Source organism: Gobio gobio (assembly GCF_949357685.1).
Source record: "Gobio gobio genome assembly, chromosome: 9".
Classification (NCBI taxonomy): domain Eukaryota; kingdom Metazoa; phylum Chordata; class Actinopteri; order Cypriniformes; family Gobionidae; genus Gobio; species Gobio gobio.
Window position 1 is genome coordinate 6,834,072 of NC_137115.1, and position 27,054 is coordinate 6,861,125.

The 27,054-nt window shown below is 39.0% G+C and overlaps 1 protein-coding gene across 1 annotated transcript in view; it reads left to right on the forward strand.

Annotated features, from left to right (window-relative positions):
• Positions 1–1,136: 1,136 nt before the first annotated feature.
• Positions 1,137–27,054, forward strand: part of dner (delta/notch-like EGF repeat containing) — a 65,401-nt gene continuing 39,483 nt past the window's right edge. The window contains exons 1-3 of the mRNA XM_079825214.1: positions 1,137–1,595; positions 23,758–24,087; positions 24,219–24,313. Coding sequence (XP_079681340.1) covers positions 1,341–1,595; positions 23,758–24,087; positions 24,219–24,313 — 680 coding nt within the window. The 5' untranslated portion in view covers positions 1,137–1,340. The remainder of the gene's footprint in view (positions 1,596–23,757; positions 24,088–24,218; positions 24,314–27,054) is intronic.

Here is a 27,054-nt window from a genome sequence, read left to right on the forward strand (position 1 = left end):
CCACGGTCAACTGTTAGTCGTATTATAACAAAATGGAACCATTTAGTAACAACAGCAACTCAGCCATGAAGTGGTGGCCAAGTAAAATCACAGAGCGGGGTCAGCGCATGCTGAGGTGCACAGTGCACAGAAGTCGCCCACTTTCTGCAGAGTCAATAGCTACAGATACTGGCCTTCAGATTAGCTCAAGAACAGTGCGTAAAGCTTCATGGAATGGGTTTCCATGGCCGAGCAGCTCATCCAAGCCTTACATCACCAAATGCAATGCAAAGTGTCGGATGCAGTGGGGTAAAGCACGCCACCACTGGACTCTAGAGCAGTGGAGACATATTCTCTGGAGTGACGAATCACGCTTCTCTGTCTGGCAATCCGATGGACGAGTCTGGGTTTGGCGGTTGCCAGGAGAACAGTACTTGCCTGACTGCATTGTGCCAAGTGTAAAGTTTGGTGGAGGGGGGGGGGGGGGGGGTTATGGTGTGGGGTTGTTTTTCAGGGGTTGGGCTTGGCCCCTTAGTTCGATTGAAAGGAACTCTTAATGCTTCTGCATACCAAGACATTTTGGACAATTTCATGCTCCCAACTTTGTGGGAACAGTTTTGGGATGGCCCCTTCCTGTTCCAACATGACTGAGCACCAGTACACAAAGCGTCGGCCCATAAAGACATGGATGAGCGAGTTTGGTGTGGAGGAACTTGACTGGAAAGCCTTCCCAGAAGAGTTGAAGCTGTTATAGTTGCAAAGGGTGGGCCAACTCCGTATTAAACCCTACGGATTAACAATGGGATGTTCATGTGCATGTAAAGGCAGGCGTCCCAAAACCTTTGGCAATATAGTGTATCTTTTCATTAACTAATATAATTAACCAATGATAACAAATGGAGCCTTATTGCAAAAAGTAATACTGACAAAATAATGTAGTATTTGAATATAATTCATTTATCGGTCATGAGATGAAAATAATTATTGCATCCAGCGAGAAGCTATCAGTGATGAGACTTGTAAATGTGTAGGCGTCTGACTGTTCTTGCACAGCTTCAGCTACACTGACACAGCAGAAATACACTGAAATCTACAGAGAGAGAGAGAGGCGGAGTGTGTGCGTGTCGTCACATGCTGTCACTGTGGACGAGTTCCCTCCCTTCAGCTCCTCTCTCTCCTCTCCTCAAACACGCTCAGACCCTCCAGTCCAGCAAACTGCCTCTCTCTCTCTCTCTCTCTCTCACACACACACACACAGCTGAAAACGAACGGCTGTAATCCATTGATCTGCTCTCTACACCAGCGTATGCACAGAAGAGAAAAGGTGACATTTGTGACACGCCAACATCCGTACCGTTCTCATGCAGTGCTTCATACTTCCTCTCCTCCTCATCCTCGGGGTGAGGAGTGGACTCGGGACCCCTCTGACATCAAGCCCCAGCCCGACTGAGGCCCCCAGCGTGCCGCCGGACCCCTGCGAGGGCAGACCCTGTCTGAATGGAGGCGTCTGTAGTCGGGTGGGAGAGATGGAGGAGAGTCAGAGCACACAGATGCAGTCGGACTTCTGGGCTTATACATGCATCTGCAGCCAGGGCTTTACAGGACAGAACTGTGAGGTGAGAGTGCCAACTTGATCCACTGGACGTCTCTGCATGCTGGTCGTATGTGAGAGTGTTGATGCTGTGAATAAGCAATTATAACTGTATGTCTGTCAAAGGTCTGCAAGAGCTCATGTGCGATGTGACGGAGAGTGCTGCGTTGCTGTGGCAACAGATAGGAAGGAGAAGAGAGGCGGCTGTGCGTGTGTGTGTGTGTTAGAGGTGAAGATCACAGCATAACTGTATATCTTGCAGTTAGATATGGTCTGCAATGTATTTGTACACAAAGGCAGCAAAATCATTCTCAGTCTGTCACCTTTTTAATTAATTTTGCAAGTATGCAGCGTTGACCTCATTGCATTCTGTTTTATAACAAACCACTACGGGACACTGAGCCTTTCTGTGATGGGTGATGCAAGCTTTCTTTGAACCTCTAGTCAAGTGCATTGTGGTGCAATTATGGTCCAATCTGGATCAATAAGAAACGTATCATTTTTAAAAAAATATTATCTTAAAACTGTACATCAACCTGTTTTCCAGTAAAATATACACTTAAAACAAAAATGTACTTTAATAATAATTTACTTGCAAAATTGTTTTCAGAAAATACGTTAAATAATTTATATGATCCCATTTTGTAAGATTGTTTTCCCTGTTTGTAAGAACAAATCCTCTAAATGTTTTTAGTTTTATGCTTAAAACAAGGATAAAGTGAGAAAATATATATTTATGAATACAATTTTCTTTATAAGTAGACAATAATTATTATTCCTTTTATTTCAATATATCATCATTTCAGTTTGATCAACATCAGGGTTATTATTGTTAACTAAAAACATTAAAAACATGCCCGTTACTTGAAATAAAATTAAATAATAATTTAGCTATAGGTTCCGATTTTAATTAGTTTAAGCTGAAGGACTAAAATTAACTAAAATGATTAATATATTTAATTATTTAATAAAAATATTAAATATTATATAGACATATTTTCATATAATGATTTTACTCTTGTTTTCTAGTAAAATATACACTTGAAACAAAAAAATACTTTAAAATAAAGTATTAAAAAATTGTATATAAAACAATATCAAAATTGTTTTCAGAAAATATGTTAAATAATTCAAATGATCCCATTTTGTAAGATTGTTTTTCCTGTTTGTAAAAAAAAATCATCTAAATGTTGTTAGTTTTATGCTTAAAACAAGGATAACGTGAGATATAAATGTATGAATACAATTTTCTTTATAATAATTACTAGGCCTTTTATTTCAAGATATCATAATTTCCATTATATCAACATCAGGGTTATTATTGTTAACTAAAACCATTATAAAAAAAAACATTTATGTTACTTGAAATAAAATAAAATGTAAAAAATGTAAAACATATTTATTTTCAGCTATAGATTCTGATTTTAATTAGTTTATGCTAAAGGACTAAAATTAACTAAAATAGTGAATAATATATTTAATAATTTAATACAAATATTAAATATTATATAGATATATTTTCTTGTTTTCCAGTAAAATAAACACTTTAAAATAATTATACATTTACTTGCAAAATTGTTTTCAGAAAATATGTTAAATAATTTATGTTATCCCATTTTGTAAGATTGTTTTTCCTGTTTCTAAGAAAAAAAAACATAACGGTTCTTGACTGACTGCATTGTGCCAAGTGTAAAGTTTGGTGGAGGGGTGATTATGGTGTGGGGTTGTTTTTCAGGGGTTGGGCTTGTTCCCTTAGTTCCAGTGAAAGGAACTCTTAATGCTTCAGCAAGACATTTTGGACAATTTCATGCTCCCAACTTTGTGGGAAGAGTTTGGGGACGGCCCCTTCCTGTCCCAGCATGACTGAGCACCAGTGCACAAAACGTCGGCCCATAAAGGCATGGATGAGCGAGTTTGGTGTGGAGGAACTTGACTGGCCTGCACAGAGTCCTGAGCTCAACCTGATAGAACACCTTTGGGATGAATTAGAGCGGAGACTGTGAGCCAGGCCTTCTCGTCCAACATCAGTGCCTGACCTCACAAATGTGCTTCTAGAAGAATGGTCAAAAATTCCCATAAACACACTCCTAAACCTTGTGGAAAGCCTTCCCAGAAGAGTTGAAGCTGTTAGAGCTGCAAAGGGTGGGCCAACTCCATATTAAACCCTACGGATTAACAATGGGATGTCATTAATGTTCATGTGCATGTAAAGGCGGGCGTCCCAAAACTTTCGGCAATATAGTGTATTTTTTTAAATAACATTTCCCATTTTGTAAGATTGTTTTTCTTGTTTGTAAGAAAAAAAACCTTGAAATGTTGTTAGTTTTATGCTTAAAACAAGGATAAAGTGAGATAATATATATGTATGAATACAATTTTCTTAAGTAGATAATAATTATAGGGCCTTTTATTTCAATATATCATCATTTTAATTATATCAACATCAGTGTAATTATTGTTATCTAAAACCATTAAAAGCATTTCCGTTACTTCAAATAAAATAAAATGTATATAAAGAAACTTTAGTTTAAGCTGAAGGACAAACATAACTAAAACTAAATTAACTAAAACTAATAAATAAAAAATATTATATAGACATGTAAAAAAAGAATGAAAATTACAAAAACAAAATAGATCTAAATCATCAAAATGAAACTGAAAAAAAAATGCAAATATAAAATAAAACCTAATTCAAAATATAACTCTAATGATTAATGATGATACCATTGCATATATTGATTTAATTTTCAGTTTACGCTCATAGATGATGTACAGTACTTAAATTGCCTTAAAGTGTAACTTTGACAATTTTCAGTCTGATTTGTTTTGTTAAAATGCTGGTAGTATATGCAAATCAATGTTTACTCGTTTTCTGTGTTACCTCTACCGAGAAATTCACATTTATTTGTCAGCAAAAGATTTTGACAGCTCAAGGGCTTTCGTGAAAAATACAGGTACAAATACTGATGGATCTTTGTGTCCGACAGTCGGATCGGGAGAGGGTTATTAACAGGACAGTTATTGTGATATTAGGTTTATCACTGAAAATTGCAACAGACTTTGTCTACTCTTTAAACAGCATGGTAAAAATGGAACACTATGGCAAGAGCTTTCTTACCTGCACACAACGGCGTTTTGCTTCAGGAGTTGGGTGGAACTGACGGAGCCGCAGTTTCTCCCAGTTTTTTACCCTCCGTTTGGCATAAAACACAGTTCATTATCATCCAGTGTGAAATGATGTCCACAAACACAGTTTTTCAGATTTTCCACCCAGTTTTCTCCATATTTTAGCCACCTTTATCCGCTTCCTACAACGTGCTGGATCGTTTGATGCAAACTGAAAGTAACTCACTCCCGCTAAACATTTACTCTTTGAATTCTTTGCACCTAGGAACAATACAAGTCAACACCATTATAACTAAATGTTTGCTAAGAAGTATTTCCTACTAAAGCAAGGCAGTATTTGACTGGTCGCAGACTGGTGGGAGTGGCCTTGGACGGCAACATGCCCAGTGCATTATGGGAGTTGAAGTTTTCCTCTTTTCTGTAGTCAGGTTAGCCTAGAAATCTAGACGCACCCTAGCGGCAGCAAATGTAATTTTCTGTCTTTTCTCAGTCTAGAAGGCACCAATTAAAAAAATTATTTCACATTTTCTACTACATAAATGACCCAGTTTAAATACACATTTATCTTCCCAGCGCTGAAGTGCCCCTTTAATGATGACAGCATCTTCTTTGTAGGGTGAACTATCCCTTTAAGACGTTTCTGTTGTGGTTAGCTATTGAGCTAACCTAGAAATCTAGATGCACCCTAGCCAGCAAATATAATTTGCAGCCAGGGTCATCTAGCAACTCTCCGTTGGCTTGCGAGCTGGAAAAATTAAACTCTGGTCAGGCCAATCACATCGTGTATAGAGTCGGTGGGCGGGGCTTAACATAATGACGGCAGAGTTGCAACGGTTCCGCGTGCTAGTTGTAAACAAAGAAGCTGGCGAACAGCTGTCTTTCGAATCAGCTTTGGCCGCGACTCTGCAAGACTTGGAGTTAAGCTTTTCTTTGAGGAAAGAACAAAGAACAGCACTGAAGTCATTCTTAAGAAAGGAAGATGTGTTCGGAGTTTTGCCGACCGGATACGGCGAAACTTTAATCTCTCAACTAGCTCCGCTTCACCTTCTGCATTGCTCTGGTTGGTTGTGGCGCTATCCTATTGTGTGCAGAGGGAGTTTGAAAGACAACCGTTTATCCCGCCCCTTGGATTGAGCCCTGCCAATGGTGAGTTCCCAGACCCAACATCTTGATGTGGGTCTGGCTTGTCAGGCTATAGTCCGGTAGTTTCAAATAAAAAAATGTATTGAAAGCCCTTTGCCAGCTGTGAACCCTTTTAAGGAAAGGCCTTTGTTTTAAGGTATTAGCAACAGATTTGTTGTTTATTGGCTGTAGACGCACATCAGAGTTAATACACTAATGGGAACAAAGGCTGAATGTGAGTAGCACAGCTAGACACAATTAGGCCCTCTGACCTAAATCGCAGCAAAGCTTTGCTGGATCCAAAAGATCTAAGAGCTGCACATGCATATTTACTGAACAACAGGTGGCACTCATAAGGTTATAAGAATCAGCTCTCCTCGGCTATCCTGGTGAACTTCTACCGCTGCGCAATAGAAAGCATCCTGACCAACTGTGTGGCAGTGTGGTATGGGAGCTGCTCTGTTGCGGAGCGCAAGGCACTGCAGCGGGTGGTGAAAACTGCCCAGCGCATCACAGGGACTCCACTGCCTGCCATCGAGCACATCCAGAGGAAACGCTGTCTGCATCGAGCTCACAGCATCCTCAAGGACTCCTCTCACCCAGCCCACAGACTGTTTTCTCTCCTGCCCTCCGGCAGGCGTTTCAGGATCCACCGGACCAGGACCAGCAGACTAAAGAACAGTTTTTTCCCCAGAGCTGTCTCTTTACTGAACTCAAACCCCCGTTGATCCACTTCCCTCATAAACTGATAACTCTCCTACCTCACATCCGCCTTCACTTTGTTATTTGCACTACCGACTGTTTATCACAGTAACATCTGTTTACTTATGCATTCTGCACCACCATACCGTAACTGGATTATGCTCATCTGCACTGCCGACTGTATTTACAGTAACAATGTTTACATTTGCATTTTGCACCGTACTTCTAACTGGAATATGCAACCACTTTCCACTGCACTTTTACACTTTCTTTCGGATAGCTCTGTCCATAATTTATTGTACTAACTTAATCCACTGCTATATTCCTCATATTAGCCTAACATATTATTGTATACCTCTAACTGTAAAATTCTGTTCAAGTAATAACCGTCTGTATATTTATTCATAGTACATAGTCACCTGTAAATTCTGTTTATAGTAATAGCCATCTGTATATTTATTCATAGTACATATTCACCTGTAAATTCTGTTTATAGTAATAGCCATCTGTATATTTATTCACTGTATATATTCATCTGTAAATTCAGTTCTACTTATAGTAATAACCATCTCTCTACTTATACATATTTATATATATTCAGAACATTTTTATGTCCTGCACTTACGCAACCATTGTATATATCCTGCACTTGCTGCTATTGCACTTCTGGTTAGACCTAAACTGCATTTCGTTGCCTTGTACTTGTACTTGTGTAATGACAATAAAGTTGAATCTAATCTAATCTAATCTAATAAAACGTAGTGCGGTTGTCGATTTGTCTAAGATGTCTTCACTGTAAGACAGGCATCAATAAGCCCTGTCCTTTCCTCAACCTTAGTTAAAGCTTGTGTCTAAACCTGTGTCCTGTGACGTCACTGCTCATTTACATCTCCCCGAAAGGAAGCCGCAGCGTGATTGGTGTATAGCACTGGCAAGATTAACCGTGATTGGTCGAAGACGCCTGAAGTCATTGTGACGTCACTCAGTGTTCCATTTCTCCAGGCAAGGCTGGTGTTCTTCATTCACCCTGTAATGAGACAGCCTCTTTTTCCCCAAAAAACTTCATTAACTGCTGCAAACATGACGACTTATGTGATGCAGCAGAATTTTATGAAATAATGAGATAAACGGGAATGGTTTGATATAATAAGTTAGCATCCTTTTTGCCCTTGAGGATCTGACTCCACCTCAGTCTCAGGTGTTGTGCAGCGGCTGACGCAGAGTGATTGTGCATGAATCACATGTCCTTTCTGAAAACTCGTGTTTAAAGGCTAGGTCAGTTTGTGAGGGATGTGTTTTTGCATTTGCTTTATGCGCACAGTCACTTATTTACTACCGTAGGTGGAAGCATACTTAGAAACCGCAGATCTGGCCATATCACAAGGGATGCTTATTTTAAGGGTCATCGTGTTTTTCTCCTCTCCTCTTTGGTCTTTTTGCTTTGATTCCAGCTCGTTAAGCAGCAGAAGGGAATTCATTAATATTAAAGAGAGAGCTTGACTGACCATTGTTTCTGCAAAGCTTTCATCTCAACAAAAAAAAATTGTAGATTCAAACATATGCACATCTGACTAACAATCTGACTAACAACCCTGTAAGATTAAAGAAGATTTAAGAGTAAGATAAATGAGTAAAATTGGAACTGAAGGGGTAAAAGGAAAGAGAGATGTTTAGAGGACATCAAAGGCTCAAAGTACATAGAGAGGGACGTTCAGGAGAACCAACTGAGAGAGTACTATATGGGGACATAAAAAGAATAGTTAAAGGGATAGTTCCATTAAAAAATGAATATTCTGTCATGAATTGCTCACCCTCATGTCGTTCCAAACCCTTTCGTTCATGGTTGGAACACAAATGAAGATCGTTTTGAGGAAATCTGAGAGCTTTCTGTCCCTCCATTGACAGCTCCACGTTGACGCTTCAAAAAGTTCATGAAGAGATCATAAAACGAATCCATGTGAATTTTCTGAAGAGACACGATTGCTTTTTATCAGGCATTCTCAACCTTGGTCCTCAGAGTTTAGCTCCAACCCTAATCAAACAGGTTGGAGCTAAACTCTGGACAATGGACCGCGAGGACCAGGGTTGAGAACCCCTGCTTTATATGATGAACAGATTTAATTTAGTCTTTTATTCAAATATGAATATTCATCAACGCACACATCAGTTGTGGTAAATGAAAGATCAAGCGTGTTTGCTTGACGTGCGAGAACCAATGAGGTTCATTCTCGTGTTACGCATCACGTTTGAGCTTCGGCAAGAACCAATGAGGTTCATTCTCGTGTTACACATCACGTTTGAGCTTCAGCAAGAACCAATGAGGTTCATTCTCGTGTTACGCATTACGTTTGAGCTTCGGCAAGAACCAATGAGGTTCATTCTCGTGTTACACATCACGTTTGAGCTTCAGCAAGAACCAATGAGGTTCATTCTCGTGTTACGCATTACGTTTGAGCTTCGGCAAGAACCAATGAGGTTCATTCTCGTGTTACGCATCACGTTTGAGCTTCGGCAATAACCAATGAGGTTCATTCTCGTGTTACGCATCACGTTTGAGCTTCGGCAAGAACCAATGAGGTTCATTCTCGTGTTACGCATCACATTTGAGCTTCGGCAAGAACCAATGAGGTTCATTCTCGTGTTACGCATTACGTTTGAGCTTCGGCAAGAACCAATGAGGTTCATTCTTGTGTTTCGCAGCACGTTTGAGCTTCTGCAAGAACCAATGAGGTTCATTCTCGTGTTACGCATCACGTTTGAGCTTCGGCAAGAACCAATGAGGTTCCTTCTCGTGTTACGCATCACGTTTGAGCTTCGGCAAGAACCAATGAGGTTCATTCTCGTGTTACGCATCACGTTTGAGCTTCGGCAAGAACCAATGAGGTTCATTCTTGTGTTACGCATCACGTTTGAGCTTTGGCAAGAACCAATGAGGTTCCTTCTCGTGTTACGCATTACGTTTGAGCTTCGGCGAGAACCAATGAGGTTCATTCTCGTGTTACGCATCACGTTTGAGCTTCTGCAAGAACCAATGAGGTTCATTCTCGTGTTACGCATCACGTTTGAGCTTCGGCAAGAACCAATGAGGTTCCTTCTCGTGTTACGCATCACGTTTGAGCTTCGGCAAGAACCAATGAGGTTCATTCTCGTGTTACGCATCACGTTTGAGCTTCGGCAAGAACCAATGAGGTTCATTCTTGTGTTACGCATCACGTTTGAGCTTTGGCAAGAACCAATGAGGTTCATTCTCGTGTTACGCATCACGTTTGAGCTTCTGCAAGAACCAATGAGGTTCATTCTCGTGTTACGCATCACGTTTGAGCTTTGGCAAGAACCAATGAGGTTCATTCTCGTGTTACGCATCACGTTTGAGCTTTGGCAAGAACCAATGAGGTTCATTCTCGTGTTACGCATCACGTTTGAGCTTCGGCAAGAACCAATGAGGTTCATTCACGTGTTACGCATCACGTTTGAGCTTTTGCAAGAAACAATGAGGTTCATTCTCGTGTTACGCATCACGTTTGAGCTTCTGCAAGAACCAATGAGGTTCATTCACGTGTTACGCGTCACGTTTAAGCTTCTGCAAGAACCAATGAGGTTCATTCTCCTGTTACGCAGCACATTTGAGCTTCTGCAAGAACCAATGAGGTTCATTCTCGTGTTACGCGTCACGTTTAAGCTTCTGCAAGAACCAATGAGGTTCATTCTCATGTTACGCAGCACATTTGAGCTTCTGCAAGAACCAATGAGGTTCATTCACGTGTTACGCATCACGTTTAAGCTTCTGCAAGAACCAATGAGGTTCATTCTCGTGTTACGCAGCACATTTGTGCTTCTGCAAGAACCAATGAGGTTCATTCTCGTGTTACGCGTCACGTTTAAGCTTCTGCAAGAACCAATGAGGTTCATTCTCGTGTTACGCAGCACATTTGAGCTTCTGCAAGAACCAATGAGGTTCATTCACGTGTTACGCATCACGTTTAAGCTTCTGCAAGAACCAATGAGGTTCATTCTCGTGTTACGCATCACGTTTAAGCTTCTGCAAGAACCAATGAGGTTCATTCTCGTGTTACTCAGCACATTTGAGCAAATGAGGTTTGTTCTTGCGCAGAAAGCAGGTTCTGTTTATGTTCGCTGATCAATGTTTATATGTTAATAAAAGCCTAAGTTCAATCTGTTCACCATATAAAGCAATGATTCAAATGGACTAGTTTCACAAAGTCTTTATGAACTTTTTTTACGCGTCAAACTGGTAGTTGCGTAGCTGTCAATGAAGGGACAGAAAGCTCTCAGATTAAATCAAAAAGAGCTTAATTTGAGTTCTGAAGATGAACGAAAGTCTTACAGATTTGGAACAACATGATTTGAAGTCATACACTGATTTTTAGCACCAGATTTAAATGTGCACAAATGAAAGTGACGACAGAAGTTAATAACCAATTATATTTCAATCCATTCCTCACACAAACCTATGACTCTATATGAAGTTGCACGCACAAATCTATGAGCTACGTTTATGATGCTTTTGGCGCTTGACAGTATATATCACCACTGATATCCGGAAAAGAGCAGCCTGGAGATTCTGCAAAACATCTCCATTTGTGTTCCACAAAAGAAAGAATATCGCACCTGTTTGGAACAGCATGGAGTGAAATAAAGCCAGATTTTTCCTTTTAGGTTAACTAACCCTTTAACTTCCTCCACATGCTCCTCAACTCCAAATGTTGAATACAAGTAGGCCTAGTGAAAACCCTATTAGATGCCAAGACTAATTCAACAGAATTTAGTGTAGCCCCAACAGACGCATTACCAGTATGGGCAGACAAGCTTCTTTCAATCTTGGAGCTTCAGGGAAAGTAGCTTTTTGTTATGATGCTGTTGAATGGGGAACATTGATCCCACCCTGCCTTGTTTAGAAACACAATAAGTCAGTTTTTCCAAAGAATCTTTAATTCAGCAGTTCTTCTGTACTAATATGGCTTCATGTAGATGCTTAATTGGTGGCACCACTGCTCCCTTCTACCTGCCGTTCAGAACTGCAATGATAAATGTCATTGCCAGTGATGTCGGGCTTTGAGTGCATGTGTTTTTATTCTGCAATGACATTTGTCAAACTGTCTTCCGATCCACCTACATGACTAAAAAGAACTGTATATAGATTGTTCCATTAAAACCCCTGAGGACATTTTTTCCGCTTCTGCTTCATAGAGCAATAATGAGTTGAATATTATTTCGTTCAACCTTTAATGTAAGAAAAGACAAATCCTTTGTGGCCCATGCTGCTGTAAACAATTTTTCTCTGATGCAACTCATTTTCCATGTGTTTGTATTTCTCTATTAATGGTGTCCTCCATCTGCAGGCTGGTTAGTATTCATTCAGGCCATCCTCTGATGTTCAGTGGCGATGGGCCAATCACACTCTATTTCCATTTCATACCTGGCCTTTGATGATATTCATACTGTATGAGTGCGAACACTGTGTGAAAGACACTTTCATGAATTAAAACTGTTTCTTTTCTCAAAGGAAACTGGAGAATTCATTAATTCATAGTCATTATACAAACTGAATGGTGAGGGATGAGCTGTCACACACACTGTCTCTTTTACTTTCTCTATTAATAGTCGGATGACAGTGGGCTATCAAGCTGGCTCTGTGAGTGTGTGTGTGTGTGTGTGTGTATTAGAAACATTTTGTTCTTTCTGTGATCTTTCCTGAACTCACAAACACGTGCATGCAGGCACACAGACACATTGTTCTTTTTGAGTGGATTTGTGATTGTGCATGTGAGACACTGCCATGTTTTCCAGGTCAACAAGAAGTGCCACATGTGCTACACACTCACTTGAACATTTCTCTAAAGGTATATTGACACTGCTTTGAAAACATTGAATGTGTTCCACATGTAAGCAATACATTGGATTGGCACCATTTCCAACCTAGTAGTACACTCTAAAGAAAAAGGTTCTATATGGCACCAAAAATGGTTCTTGGCTCGTAGGTCAGTGTTATATATTTTGTTCAGTTGAGTACTTACAATATCGCTAATGTTTCCAACTCTTTGTAATTCATGAGAAATTGCTATTTTAACCAAGGAACCGGGACTTGTGAGGGAGTCGCCTGTCGATGGCGTCATATCTGCGTTACCCTCGGTTTGCGGTTTTATTTTGCAGAAACGCTTTACTCTCACTGCAGTGTGAACAAGTGTCATAGCAGCCGACGCGAGAACGCACTGAGTAACGTCATAACATAATTTTCAACACAACTATATATTATACATGACTATAACTATACATGAACATGAGTCCTATCCCGATTCTTTCCCACCGGCTGTGAGGTGAAGACCACATGTCCCAAGATTCTGTGCTCAAACATGACGTCATCAAACTACGCCTTTGTTTTGACCTCTAGCGGATGGAAAAGTAACATAGTGCACTTTTAATATATAATTTGTAATAAACAATATTCTAAGTGAAAATTAAATATAAAAATCAGCAAAAAAAATTTAATTTGCAGTACAATTTTGCTTTATTTATATCATAGAAGTTGCAGAATAATAAATTTTAGGCCTACATAATAATCAAAGTGAAAAGATAATTTAAAAATCAAAATCAATTTGAGATTTTTTTGTTTTTAATTTTGCTTTATTAATATCATATCATATGTATTATTATTTTTATTTATATATATATATATCAGTCACAACTTAAATTTCTAAAACGTCCTATTTTAAATTACAAAATGAATACCTGCTATTTTTAAATAATAACTTTTCAGTCATTTTTATTATAGCCTATTGTGGAAGACAAGCTCGGCCTTTTCAAGCTTGCGATCGTGAGTTGTTTTTCAAGTCTAAGGAGAGGTTTCAGTGTGATTTGGTTGTAATGTGACCTTTAAAAACAGGGAAAGAGACTAAGTGGAGGAGGTCTTTGCTGGGATCTGAAGAGTAGTAACCTTTTGGGGTTTTGAGAGGCAGGCTCAAATACTTTCTTTAATCTCAGTGAAAGAATATTAAACATTGTCTCTATAGAATAAACATAAGCTCCAGTGGTTGAGGAGCTAAAGGGAATCCAAACCCACAGTACTTTACATCAGAAGAAGGAAGCTCTCTTTTAAAATCAGATGGAAGAAACCAAAGGTAGGGATGTATGGATGTATGTGAGAGCAGGTCTAGTGAGATATCTTGAATTGGGGATTGAGATAGATTGGTACTGTAAATATTTCATCCATTTCTTCTCAGTTTGAAGGTATTTTCCTCATCCATGACACTTTCTTCTTCCCACACTATTTCTACTTCTTTTTCAGCATCCCTACCCTTTGTTGTCACTGTAGGCCTCCTGGTCCTTTTCTCCATCAGTCTCTGATGCAGGGAGAGATCCTGTACATCAGGTCTTTCCAGTGTATGTCCCAAACACAATATCTTATTGCTATTGTATTGGTAAAATATCTTATTTTAAATCATCAATTAAAATGGATCAGAGAATTTGTTCTGAACACAATGTACCATTTCATGTCAGTTTTTTTTTTATAAATAAAAAACAATACATTATAATACCAATACCATATACTGTATAAGCCTAAAATATATTTCATATTAGATATATGTCTTTAAAGTGCCCCTACCATGTTATTTTAAAGGTTCCTAATTTTGTTTTGGAGGGTCTCCTACAACCGATTTACATGGATCAAAGGTCAAAAAACACTTACATTTTCTCATAATATACATTGATTGTACATCACCACATTTTTCAATGATTCTCAAACGACTTGACAGATGAACCAGTCTCTCTAAATCCCTCCTTTCCATGAGCTACTCTGCTTTGATTGGCCAGATGGCCCAGTCTGTTGTGATTGGTCGAACACTTACAGCGCGTGTTGGAAGTTAACGCCATAATTACCATAACTGTTCTTCAGCTACGGAGGCTTCTTAAATCCTCAGCGATTGTACACACTGTAAAGACAGTAAAGCTGATGTCGATTTGACCATATCATTCTGAGCCGATGATGAAACATTGGTTATTCAAACCCAAACCTCCACACACTCTTAAAAATGCTGGGTTAAAAATAACCCAAGTTGGGTTGAAAATGGACTAACCCAGCAATTGGGTTGTTTTAACCCAGCGGTTGGGTTAAATGTTTGCTTAAAACAACCCAATTGCTGGGTTAGTCCATTTTCAACCCAACTTGGGTTATTTTTAACCCAGCATTTTCTAAAGTGCAAGTACGACCTGAGCAGGAAGTTTCTCAATGATACGCTATTCAGTTTGAGGTACATTATGAGATTTTTCAACTGTAATTCCTACACAAAACTACTTATTTTGAACACCGTGTAGAAAATATACACATCAATAATTATTTATACTTACAGGTTGTGATTCTGAGGAGCAAGCTGATCCAAATAAGTACTGACCCATCTTTCAGGAGCAAGCGTTTTGCGAATCCCGTGTTGAACTCTGGGATTTTAGAAGTAAAATTACGTGTTTAAGGGCGGGTCAAATTGCTTGCAGGCGGACAACAAACAACATAGGCGGGCATTATGCAAATGTATTTTCAAGTGATGTAGAACCGTAACGCAGTGGGATTCTAAATACAACTGACTCGTTTAGGCGGTTCAGAGTCGATTCTTTCATTTGGGAGACAGATGGCTTTCATTTTTGCTAGTTTCAACCCAACTCAGTTATCATTATCACGTCCAGCGCCACGATGTTTAATTAGCAAATGCACTCGCGCCCATGTGTTCGCTCATGGGCGTGCTGGTCTGAAAACCAGGTGTGTCCAGGCGCATTGTTGGCGAGTTGCTATTTTGAAAACGACTGCGCCATTGACCAACAAAAACCTGGTCGAAAGTCAATAGCGCAGTATTTTTGTGTTATTTAAAGCTACACTGTGTGATATTTTCCCCCATCTAGCGGTGGAAAGGTATATGACCATCCAGTGAATAATAGTTTCTGTTCCTCTCAATTCTGATTTCGTTTTAACTCCTACGGTGGCCGATTTAGTCCAAAATTAATATGGCTTCCAGTTCGACCTCGTCCACATTCAACACTGTGCCATCGAGTGTTAAAACGCGAAAGGCGAAGCTTGAATTTACGGGTATGTCCCTCTTTGGCTAATGTACTTTCAAGATGGAGGGGCAACATGGTGACCCGCATTCGAACCCCTTACCCGCATGTATTTTCAATGGCATATTATAAACTTACGAGAATACTTTATTACTTGAAAGAAGTAAATATACATTAATGAGCACATATATTTTTGAAAGAACTAAGTGTTTTTAACTAAGAATAAACAAAAAAAGTTTCACAGTGTAGCTTTAAAGGGCGTGTTAGTAATATGTGCCAATAGGTGGGTGCACAACGTGCGTACACTCTGCTTATTACACACACAGGGATGCGCAGCAGCACACAAACATTTTTAAATATTAAAAATAAAAGGATTCCTCTCTGGAGAAGAATTCAGTCTTTCTGCTCGCACATTCCTCCTTGTAAATAGTGAATCCGCCATGGTGCGAGCGCAACTGGCTTTTAAAGGGAATGGGAGATGAGACTCTGATTGGTCTATTGCACGTTACGCCCAAAACACACCCATTACTCATTAAGAGACTAGGTACAACCCCTTTGGACCCTGGTGCGGCAACAGATTTTTTTCCATTGTTAAACTAGCAAAAGTGGATTCGGATCATGAAAATAGGGCCCAATAACTCTATTTATTGTGCACTTTTGACTTTACAACTTTGCAGAAAGTTTACAACTATATTACACACTGCATGAAAGGGAATAATCGAAAAAACATAATAGGGGCATTTTAAAAGAAACTACATACTATATACACCTATTTATACACAATAAAAAGTCAACGAATCTACTGTTGCAGGTGTCAAAGCTCAAGTGGACATGATGACAGATTCAGATACAACAGCAACACACAGAACAAGTCGCATTGAGAATTCAGCTGACCGATTTTTTTAATAATTGGACTGACATGAAAACGTGATTGTAACTGGTGAAATCAAGGATAGCCTCTAACGTGAAGCCCTCACCATGTGCATTAGAAGTAAGATGTGCCTCAGTGATTGCCAGTAAAGTTGATTAGCTTAATAACAGGGCTCTGGGGACAGATGTGAATGAGGACAAAACGTCTCATGTGTTCTGCAGTCTGCAGTTTATTAACACCATAATTGTTATCAGTTGATGGATTTTCATCCTACATGTTTGCAAAACTCCCAAAACATACCAATAAATACAATTCACTGCAGTTTTCACGAACACTACTGAAACTGAACACTACTGGCAGTACAACACCAACAAATGTGTTCCTTTCCACACAGATTATTGATTAATAAAGACTTAGTTGAATACGGAAGGCAGTCCGTTGGAAGCTAGCTATTGTACTTTATTACGTGTTAAATATGGATATTTTCCTTACACAAACCCATCGCTTCACTTCAGAAGGCCTTTATTAACCCCCCAGAGCTGTGTGGATTATTTTTATAATGGATTGATGCAGTTTTTTGGCCTTCAAATTTTGGGCAGCCATTCACTGCCATTATAAAGCTTGGATTAGCCAGGACATTTTTTTATATAACTCCGATTGTATTCGTCTGAAAGAAGAATGTCATATACACCGAGGATGATTTGATGATAAGTAAATCATGCAGTAATTTAAATTTTTGGGTGAACTATCTCTTTAACATTTGCATCACATAACTAGCTCCATATGTTTGGGTTTTCTGACATAGTAAACTTGCTCAGTAGTTCACCTGGTCTAGAATTACACTTGTGAACAAGAGTCCAGATAAAAGAGCTCAAAGACTAGAAGCAAACATTATCGGTTAGGTTTATTGAAGAGTTTATTGTAGGTGGTACATTATTTTCAAACGTGATATGGCGATATATCAATTGTGATATAGTGATATATCGATTGCTCCTGTCTGAGTGTTTCGCATCTGTAGCTCCGTACAGCTTTGATTTTGAATTTCTATTTGACATCATTCCTTGTTGTTTATACTGCTAAATAGACATTTGTAGACATTTCCTTTACAAATTGCTGTGATACGTATGGTACAACAACAAAAACGTTGCCAGATTCTTCTATTTTGGGACAGAGAATGTTTATTCAGTTGATCCAGTAATACAGAGAAATCCTTATACACTGCCTTGCCAAGAAAAAGTCGCTGTTTGAATTTAAATAGGCACATGCTTAAGAGCCTATGATTGGATCATTATTGCAGTGATTATTATGTTTTCTAGCATGTTATATGTTTGCCAACAGTTCTTCTAGCCCTAATTGATGGAGTGTGTAGCCTTTCATTTCTTAAACAACCATGTAGAAAACACATCATGGCCATATTCCAGGATCACAATGCCTGTGAAACGAATGCTTGGGAGGGAGAATGAAGAATCGTTTTCACACATGAATTGGCATTTTTTTCCCTCATGAGGTGCATACAGTTTTAGTCAAGATCTTGTATTGACAATGCAAGAGTCAGAGGTGTGAAGAGTATCTGAAAACCAGTAAAAAGTACAGATACCTTACAGCGATAATGACTCACTGACAAGTTACAAGTCACAATTCCAATGCGACTTGAGTAAAAGTATCTGGGTATCTGATTTTAACAGTACTTAAAGGGTTAGTTCACCCAAAAATGAAAATTCTGTCATTAATTACTTACCCTCATGTCGTTGGACACCCGTAAGACCTCCGTTCATCTTCAGACACAAATGAAGATATTTTAGTTGAAATCCGATGGCTCTGAAAGGCCTCCATTGGCACAATGCACTTTACACTCTCAAGACCCATAAAAGGTACTAAAGACGTCGTTACAAAGTCCATCTCACTACAGTGGTTCAACAATAACTTTATGAAGCGACGAGAATAGTTTTTGTGCGCAAAAAAAACCTAAATAACGACTTGTATAGTGATGACCGATTTCAAAACACAGCATCATGAAGCTTCGAAGCGTAATGAATCAGCGAGTCGATTCATGATTCGGATCGCGTGTCAAACTGCTGAAATCACGTGACTTTGGCAATCCAAACCGCTGAATCGACTCACTGATTCATAACGCTTCGAAGCTTCATGATGCCGTGTTTTGAAATCGGTCATCACTATATAAGTTCTTCTGCACAGCTCTTCGTATTGGTTATAAATATTATTCATATCAATATGGCATCCCAGCAAACATTGGTCCGACGGCAAGGTTGTGTCTCTGGCCAAAAATAGCTGCTGTAGGACGGCATAAATCGAGAAAATTTTTTACATTACGTTTCCAAAAAAGGCATTCAGGTATGCTCAACGTTCATTTTGGAACTATTTTTCAACCATGACAGGACGTGTCAGAAGGATGTCTATTCAATGGTCATTAAATGTCCAAATGTTAGCTGGAATATATAAATATTACGCACACAATAATGAGTGAGCCACATAACTTCTCCCCTGTTTCTCTCACATAGATACACATGCATAAGGATACCTTTCAGAAGCGCGTGTCAGGCTTTAAAATCATTAGCCATCTCCAGCAGTAAAAGTAGTCATCTTTTGTATTCATGTATGGAATTTCTTTTTTTTTGTCTGTTTTTTGATGATGATATTTTTGGATGTACATCAGGGAGTTTTTCATGTAGACCGATGGCACTCTAGGTGGGGTGGGATGGGGTGGGCTTGGGCTACTAGAATGAAGGAAAGTTAGGCCGCGTTTCCACCAAAGTGTTTTTTTCATGCGGCTGGCTGGCGTATTCAATTGTTTTCAATGTTTTTAGAACGCCATGAGCGTAACGAGGCGCTGAGTGAGTATTTCACGCTCAATTGCTGAGTGTTTTTTACTGGTCACCGAGAGTTGAAGAATGTTGAACTTTGAGCAAAACGCAGCGCTCATCACTGTCACTTTTCACCCAGCCGTCCAATCACAGTGGAGGAGGGGCGGGACAAATACAACACCGACCAACCACCACATTCTGCGTGTTCAACGTCAACAGATGAAAACAAGCAGTATAATAACGGAACAAAATAATTTAAAAACAAGAGCCAGAGGAAATACTTTACATTGTATCAGCATTTTTATATAGAATCAATACAAAAACAAAATATCTCAAATGAGATATTAGTAACACTTCCGCGGATATTCTGTATCATAACAAGCAAAGAGTCTCAACTGAAAAAAACGCTCTCAAGCGCCCACAGCGAGACGTTTTCAGCTGGCTAAAAACGCTTTGGTGGACAGGCGGTCTTAATTTAGAATAACTAATGGAGTGATAACATGATGATGGAAGTGCAATAATTCAAACGAACGTCCAAAAAAATTATTATTAAATGGGAAAAAAAAATCTCTTTTATTCTTGCTGCCCTGACTGTAACTAGTTTGCCTATAGGCCAGTCCTTCCAGAAAAATGCGGCTTTTTTTGTGATTGTTGCGGGCAAAAGTCCTTGATTATGCAGCACGTTTTCTTAAAAAATGCAATGGAAAATGCGGGATATTTATGCTATTTCATGACTCAAAACATTGAGTCAAACAAGTTCTGTAGCTTTACAAAAGGAATATGCAACTACTTCTGAAAAAATTAATAAATAACTTCCTGTTTTACAGAGGTAGCTATACAAAACAGACATTTGAGTGCTTCCAATGCACAAAGTGCAATCTCTTAAAGGTCCCATGGCATGAAATTTTCATTTTATGAGGTATTTCAACATTAATATGAGTTCCCCTAGCCTGAATATTGTCCCCAAGTGGATAGAAATGTTGATCGGTGTAAAACCGAGTTCTGGCTGTATTTCTCTGCCTTTGAGAAAATGACAGCCCAGACTAGCCAATCCTGAAGTCTCCTGGTTTGACGTCCAAGCAGGAACGGTTTCCTCCCTTTCCTCCGCCCAGAGAATCTGGCATGCCCATGCAAACGCTCGAGAGATCATGGCTTGTGAACGAGTGAACGCTGGCAGTTTCTCCGTGTTTGGATGTGCAAATGAAAATAGAAGTCTTTTTTCAGTTCCTTCTGATCAGTGATTTCTTCTTATGTGTAGCTAATTATTTATTATTCGTGCACACACTGCGGCTTCTCTCTCTCCCGACAGAATGGTGTTTTCGTGTTTTATATCTTGTGAGTCAGTGTTTTTGTACTTCCTCGTCGCGTCTATCTGTTCTTAAATGTGCATACAGTCGGGAGTTTCTGCTTAACATCGGCAGAGCCACATCTTTAGAGATAAACCTCACGCACGCCGAAGCTCGGCCTTCAACATCCCCGACCCCCAGTACTGCATCTGGCCCACAGCGGAGGCACCAAACGCGGCGTGAGATTAAGCAGACGGGGGGTAAGCGTATCCGGCTAAGCTAGCCAGCTTTCCCCACAATAAACTGGATTACATTCGATTACTGCTGTTGTGTCTTTGTTTGTGTTGTGTACTCAATGCTACACTGACGCTTTTCATATGATTGGAACATATCTAGAAATAATGCTTTAATCAAACTTACTAACTCGTTCATCACGCTGTAATGGTACATTGCATGTGTTACAAAGTTGGTAATAATGATGAAGACGGACTCGGCGTGACTGGGACTCGTGTTTATTCAGAACTCTCAGATACAAACACAATAAACTCGCGCTGACAGACAGCGCTCTCACAACTCAGTAGTTACTATAAATAACTTTGTTAGCAATCGCTCCGTCTCCGTGATGTCCGGTTCGCGAACGAATCATTCTTTTGAATCGGTTCTTTTTAGTGAAACGAACCAGTTCACCAAATCGGACTGAATCGTTCTAAAGGGTTCACGTCTCGAGTCAGCGCTGATCCATAATTTACTAAAGTTACTAACTTTCTGACATGAGTGACAGCCCCTCCGACTAGAAATAAACTAATAACCTGAAGTATATTCTAGTAACTACAACAGTTCACTGAACTGAGATGTGCTGAAAGAACTGATGTGAAGTGAACTCAGGTCCATCCGTCTCTCTGGCAGCAGCTCCTGCCTCGTAGACCTCGTTAAACCACGCCCCCTCCGCTCATTTCAAATGCAAAGATGTCAGTCAATCACAGCAGTGGCCGTTTTTACTGAAGTCTCACAGCAGACACGCCTCTTGAAACAGGGCAGTCAGCCACAGGGCAAACAGCAGTATAGACAAAATCCCTTTTATTTCTAAATTATGACATTTTATGATGTAAAAATCATACTAACAATATAAGTACACCTCAGGAAACACTATAAAATAATAGAAAAATGCCATGCCATGGGACCTTTAAAGGGTTAGTTCACCCAAAAATGAAAATTGTGTCATTAATGACTTCCCCTCATGTCGTTCGACACCCGTAAGACCTCCGTTCATCTTCAGACACAAATGAAGATATTTTAGTGTAAATCCGATGGCTCAGAAAGGCCTCCATTGGCACAATGCACTTTACACTCTCAAGACCAATAAAAGGTACTAAAGACGTTGTTACAAAGTCCATCTCACTACAGTGGTTCTACAATAACTTTATGAAGCGACGAGAATAGTTTTTGTGCTAAAACAAATGATACTTTGATACTAACAACTTGTATAGTGATGACCGATTTCAAAACACGGCATCATGAAGCTTCGAAGCGTTATGAATCAGCGAGTGGATTCATGATTCGAATCGCGTGTCAAACTGCTGAAATACGTGACTTTGGCAATCCAAACCGCTGAATCGACTCACTGATTCATAACGCTTCAAATCGCTGAATCGACTCACTGATTCATAACGCTTCAAATCGCTGAATCGACTCACTGATTCATAACGCTTCAAATCGCTGAATCGACTCACTGATTCATAACGCTTCAAATCGCTGAATCGACTCACTGATTCATAACGCTTCAAACCGCTGAATCGACTCACTGATTCATAACGCTTCAAACTGCTGAGTCGATTTGCTGATTCATAACGCTTTGAAGCTTCATGATGCTGTGTTTTGAAATCGGTCAACACACCGGGAAACTGCTTTGCACAGTCTTTTGCTGTTATATTTTGTTGGCAACTGGGAATTTGCGTGCTTCATCATGGTTTCACTGATATCAATGGTTTCACCACAGGTTTTGCAGATTTTCAATGACGTTCGCGTCGGGTAATTACGTCACTTCAAAACGTTCCCATGGCAATAGGGGGAAATGGTGGCTCTTGTGTGAAGTAAACGAATATTTGTCAACTTTCTGATAATATGTGACTTTTTTGCAACGAAAATGCGAGGATTGTGAAATCATGCTAGCCCGCATATTTTGCACTCGGAAATAGGCAATTTACGCAGCAAAAGTGCGGCGTATTTGAAAAAATGCGGCCCCCTGCATAAATATGCGGACTTTGGCTGATTATGCATTAAATCATGCGATCGCATAATCACGTTTTTCTGGAGGGACTGATAGGCACGCGCCGGCCCTTGTTACACCACTGGCAAGAGTCCAGCACTCTGTAAAGTCTCTTCCAGCACATCCCAAAGACTTTCAATGATTTTATGGTCTGGACTCCAATCCATGTGTGAAAATGATTCTTCATGCTTCCTTTCACAGTTTGAGCCTGATGAATGTTGACATTGTCATCCTGGAATATGGCCATGATGTGTTTTCCTACATGGTGGTTTATGAAATGAAAAGCTACACACTCCATCAATAAGGGTTAGAAGAACTGTTGCCAAACATATAACCTGCTAGAAACATAATAATCACTGCAGTCTTAAGCATTTGCATATTTAAATCCAAAGAGACTTTTTTTGGGGGGCCGTGCAGTGATATAAGGAGAGGCTATTTTAGCTGAGCCATGTGTTATTGCTATTCCTTGATATCATCTATTATTCAGTATGGCTGCTGTTCAGTAGAAGCATTTTATGTTAGATTACTTGTGTAATGTCGCAGGGAAACACACACACAGTTCATATAAGGCCTACTTTATCTCTTTTGGGAAGAAGGCATGTCCCTGCCAAAGGAAATGGAGCATGATTACTAATTGGATCAATATGACTGCATTAGGAATTAGCCCTGTAGATTTTGGTGCAGGTGTTTCAGTCTTGCGGGATCGCTTTGTTGCTATTGTTTCATTTCTGATGATGCTCTTCTGTTCCACCCTGTGATTTCAGTTTATTTATCGCTCTCGGTTCTCATTCTTCAGGCCAAGTGATTGTTAGTCGATAGATGTTTGCCTGAAAGGATGGTTGAATTGTTTGCTTCGCGTGACTGGAGCAATTTAAAATGTTTGAGAATGTGATGCCGTTTTCACCCCTCATTCGTGATGTTATTGGGTGCAGTTTTTTGCAGATCCATGCGCCAGCAGCCCCTGTCTCCATGGCAACTGTAGTCAGGACGGTGAGGGCGATGGGTTTGCGTGCGAGTGTAGTGAGGGTTACAGCGGGGTCCGCTGTGACCTGCCAACCTTGACCTTTGACCTCTCCGAGTCCACCTGGGACCTCGCCGAGAAACTCACACCAGAACACGCCACACCGGCCACACCTGCGACCACCACTCAAGTGTTTCAGCCAACCACAGTCCCCACCACTACTCAAGCTCCGCCCACCCTGGAGCCATGGCAGCCCAAGCAAGGTCAAAAAATGGTGGAGATACTGTGGGAGGATCAGCAGGTGAGCAGGTGTGCGTTTGCATGCATAACGTGTGTGTGTTTGTGTAAGCATAAAGTGGAATGACAGTTGGATCCGGTCTGGAAGGCAGGATTACTCCATGGGAAGCTTATTTGTGTGGATGTGTGTTGTAGATTACCGATGAAGCCGAATGTGTGAGCACCGCGGGAGGCGAGTCTGCCGGAATGATGACCGTTTCCATGGAGGTCGCCGAGGAAACAGCTGTGAAGTAAGAGGCTTCCTGACCTGTTTTTCTTGGAAAAGGAGAATAAGAAATAATAGAAGAAGAGAGTTGTGGATGATCAACTTTCATCTGTTCTTTCTGTGGCGTTTATGTCTATTTCAATATGATTGAAATAGTCATTAAAATTGCCTTTCAAATGGCTTTTATTCTTTTTTCTTTGTTCTTATTTGATAAATGCATAAATATAAAATGTAAATAAAATGTATTTAATGAATTATACGTTTAATATAATTATATAATTAAATTATACAAATAAAAGCCAAAGCCACACTTTTGGATTACAATTTTACTACATAAATTGTAAGTCATTTTCATTATTTTGCTGACATAAAAGAAAAATATGGATTTGAGATCATTTAAATTATCGAAAAGCTTTAATATAGGACATTATTGAATATAATACATTTAATATACTTTAATATTATAATAAATGTTTAATGTAGCACATTTTAATAAAATTTTAATAAACAAAATATTACTATATTAAAACAATATAATATAATTAATGCTGTCAAATTGATTAATCAATGAATCACAATTAATCGCATCCAACATAAAAGCTTGTAAATATATCATATATTGTGTGTATGTCGGTCAAAAGTTTGGTAACATTACTATTTTTAATATTTTTGAAAGAGGGCTCATCAAGCCTGCGTTTATTTGATCAAAAATACAGTAAAAAACAGTAATATTGTGAAATATTATTACAATTTAAAATAATGGTTTTCTATTTTAATATACTTTAAAATATAATCTATTCCTGAGATCAAAGCTGAATTTTCAGCATCTTCAGTGTCACATGATTCCTCAGAAATTATTCTATTGTCCTGCTTAACAAATAAATGTTGTTCTTTTGAACTTTTTATTCATCAATAAATCATAAAAAAAAAGGTTTAATATATATATTAACCCTTTGATACTTTTTTTTTAGGATATAATATTTCACAATATTACATTTTTTCTGTATTTTTGATCAAATAAATGCAGGCTTGATGAGAATAGTAATGTTTCCAAACGTTTGACCGGTATACCGGTTAATTAAAATGAACCTTATAATGATGTATAAAATATAAACCAATTAACACCACATCTTCACAGCTGTTTTACAGTACAGCACATACATGCCAGAGATTTACTCTTCGGCTAACCAAAACCCAACCAGATCTCAGCCAAAATATGTTCTTATTCTGGCACAGGGCCGTGCAGAGAGTTCTTCAGGGGCAGGGGCTCAAATGTAAAAAAAGGGGCAATATATATATATATATATATATATATATATATCCTTATCAGTGTTGGGAATAACGGCGTTATAGATAAACGGCGTTACTAACGGAATTACTTTTTTCAGTAACGAGTAATCAAACGAATTACTGTTTCTTCCGTTACAACGCCGTTAGCGTTACTGAGGAAAAAAATGCGGCGTTACTATAATTTAGCTCATTGAAGCGGTTTTCATCCGAACAGGCTCTCGGACCTGCAACGCGCGCGCGTGTGTGTGTGTGTGTGCGCGCGCGCTAGCCATGCGTGTTGGGGGTTGGGTTGGGTGGTACACATAACTGATGATGATTGGTGGGTGGGAGACAAGGTTGAGGTTGATAGGTTGAGTTCACACACACACACACACACACACACACACACCTTTGACGCACACCCATATGCACAGTCAGCGATGGCAGTCCAACGACTTTAAAGGTAGCTTTCGCAAACTGGAAATATAAGCGCTACTTTTCCCTCGTTGAGATGAACGGTAAGAATGTTTATAAACATTACATAAATGTAACGTGAAGCTTATGCCCAGGGAGAAAGAGTCTATCCACGTCGGTGGCAAGTAATTCTATTTCTAATCTAATGAAGCCTCACGTCATCACAGCCACAATATTAGTGGCTAAAAACCCAGGTGATAACGTGAGCTCTACTACCAGAGGAGTAGTAAAGAAGTACTGATACTATTTACACAATATTTACACTATAGTAGGTCTACTGATAATATTTACAATAATATATTGAATTTGATAGGTGTCTCTCACATTGTCCCACAGCAACATTACAATAGTGTACATTAATGTACAATGTTTTATAATAATAATGTATTCTATTTAGTGTCCAATTCATTCATTTAACATATTTAATATTGGGGGCATCAAGTTATTTGACATATTTAAACATTAAAAAAAAAAAAAGTAACACATTAGTTACTTTCCCTGGTAATTAGTTACTTTTATAATGATGTAACTCAGTTACTAACTCAGTTACTATTTGTAAGAAGTAACTAGTAACTATAACTAATTACTTTTTTAAAGTAACGTGCCCAACACTGATCCTTATGCTCATCAAGCCTGCATTTATTTAATCAAAAATACAGAAAAAATAGTAGCCTGATATTGTGAAATATTATTACATTATGTTCTTTTTAACTTTTTATTAATCCAACAATCTTGAAAAGAGTATCACAGTTTCCATCATTGACATTAAATCCTCATATTAGAATGATTTCTGAATGATCATGTGACACTGAAGAGTGGAGCAATGATGCTGAAAATCCAGCTGTGATCACAGGAATATATTATATTTTAAATTATTTTAAAATAGAAAACCATTATTTTAATAATATTTCACAATATTGCTGTTTTTTATCAAATAAATGCAGGCTTGATGAACATAAGAGACTTCTTTCATAATGCTGCATAATATTCAAAAATGGTAACGTTAATATAGCTAATAAAGTC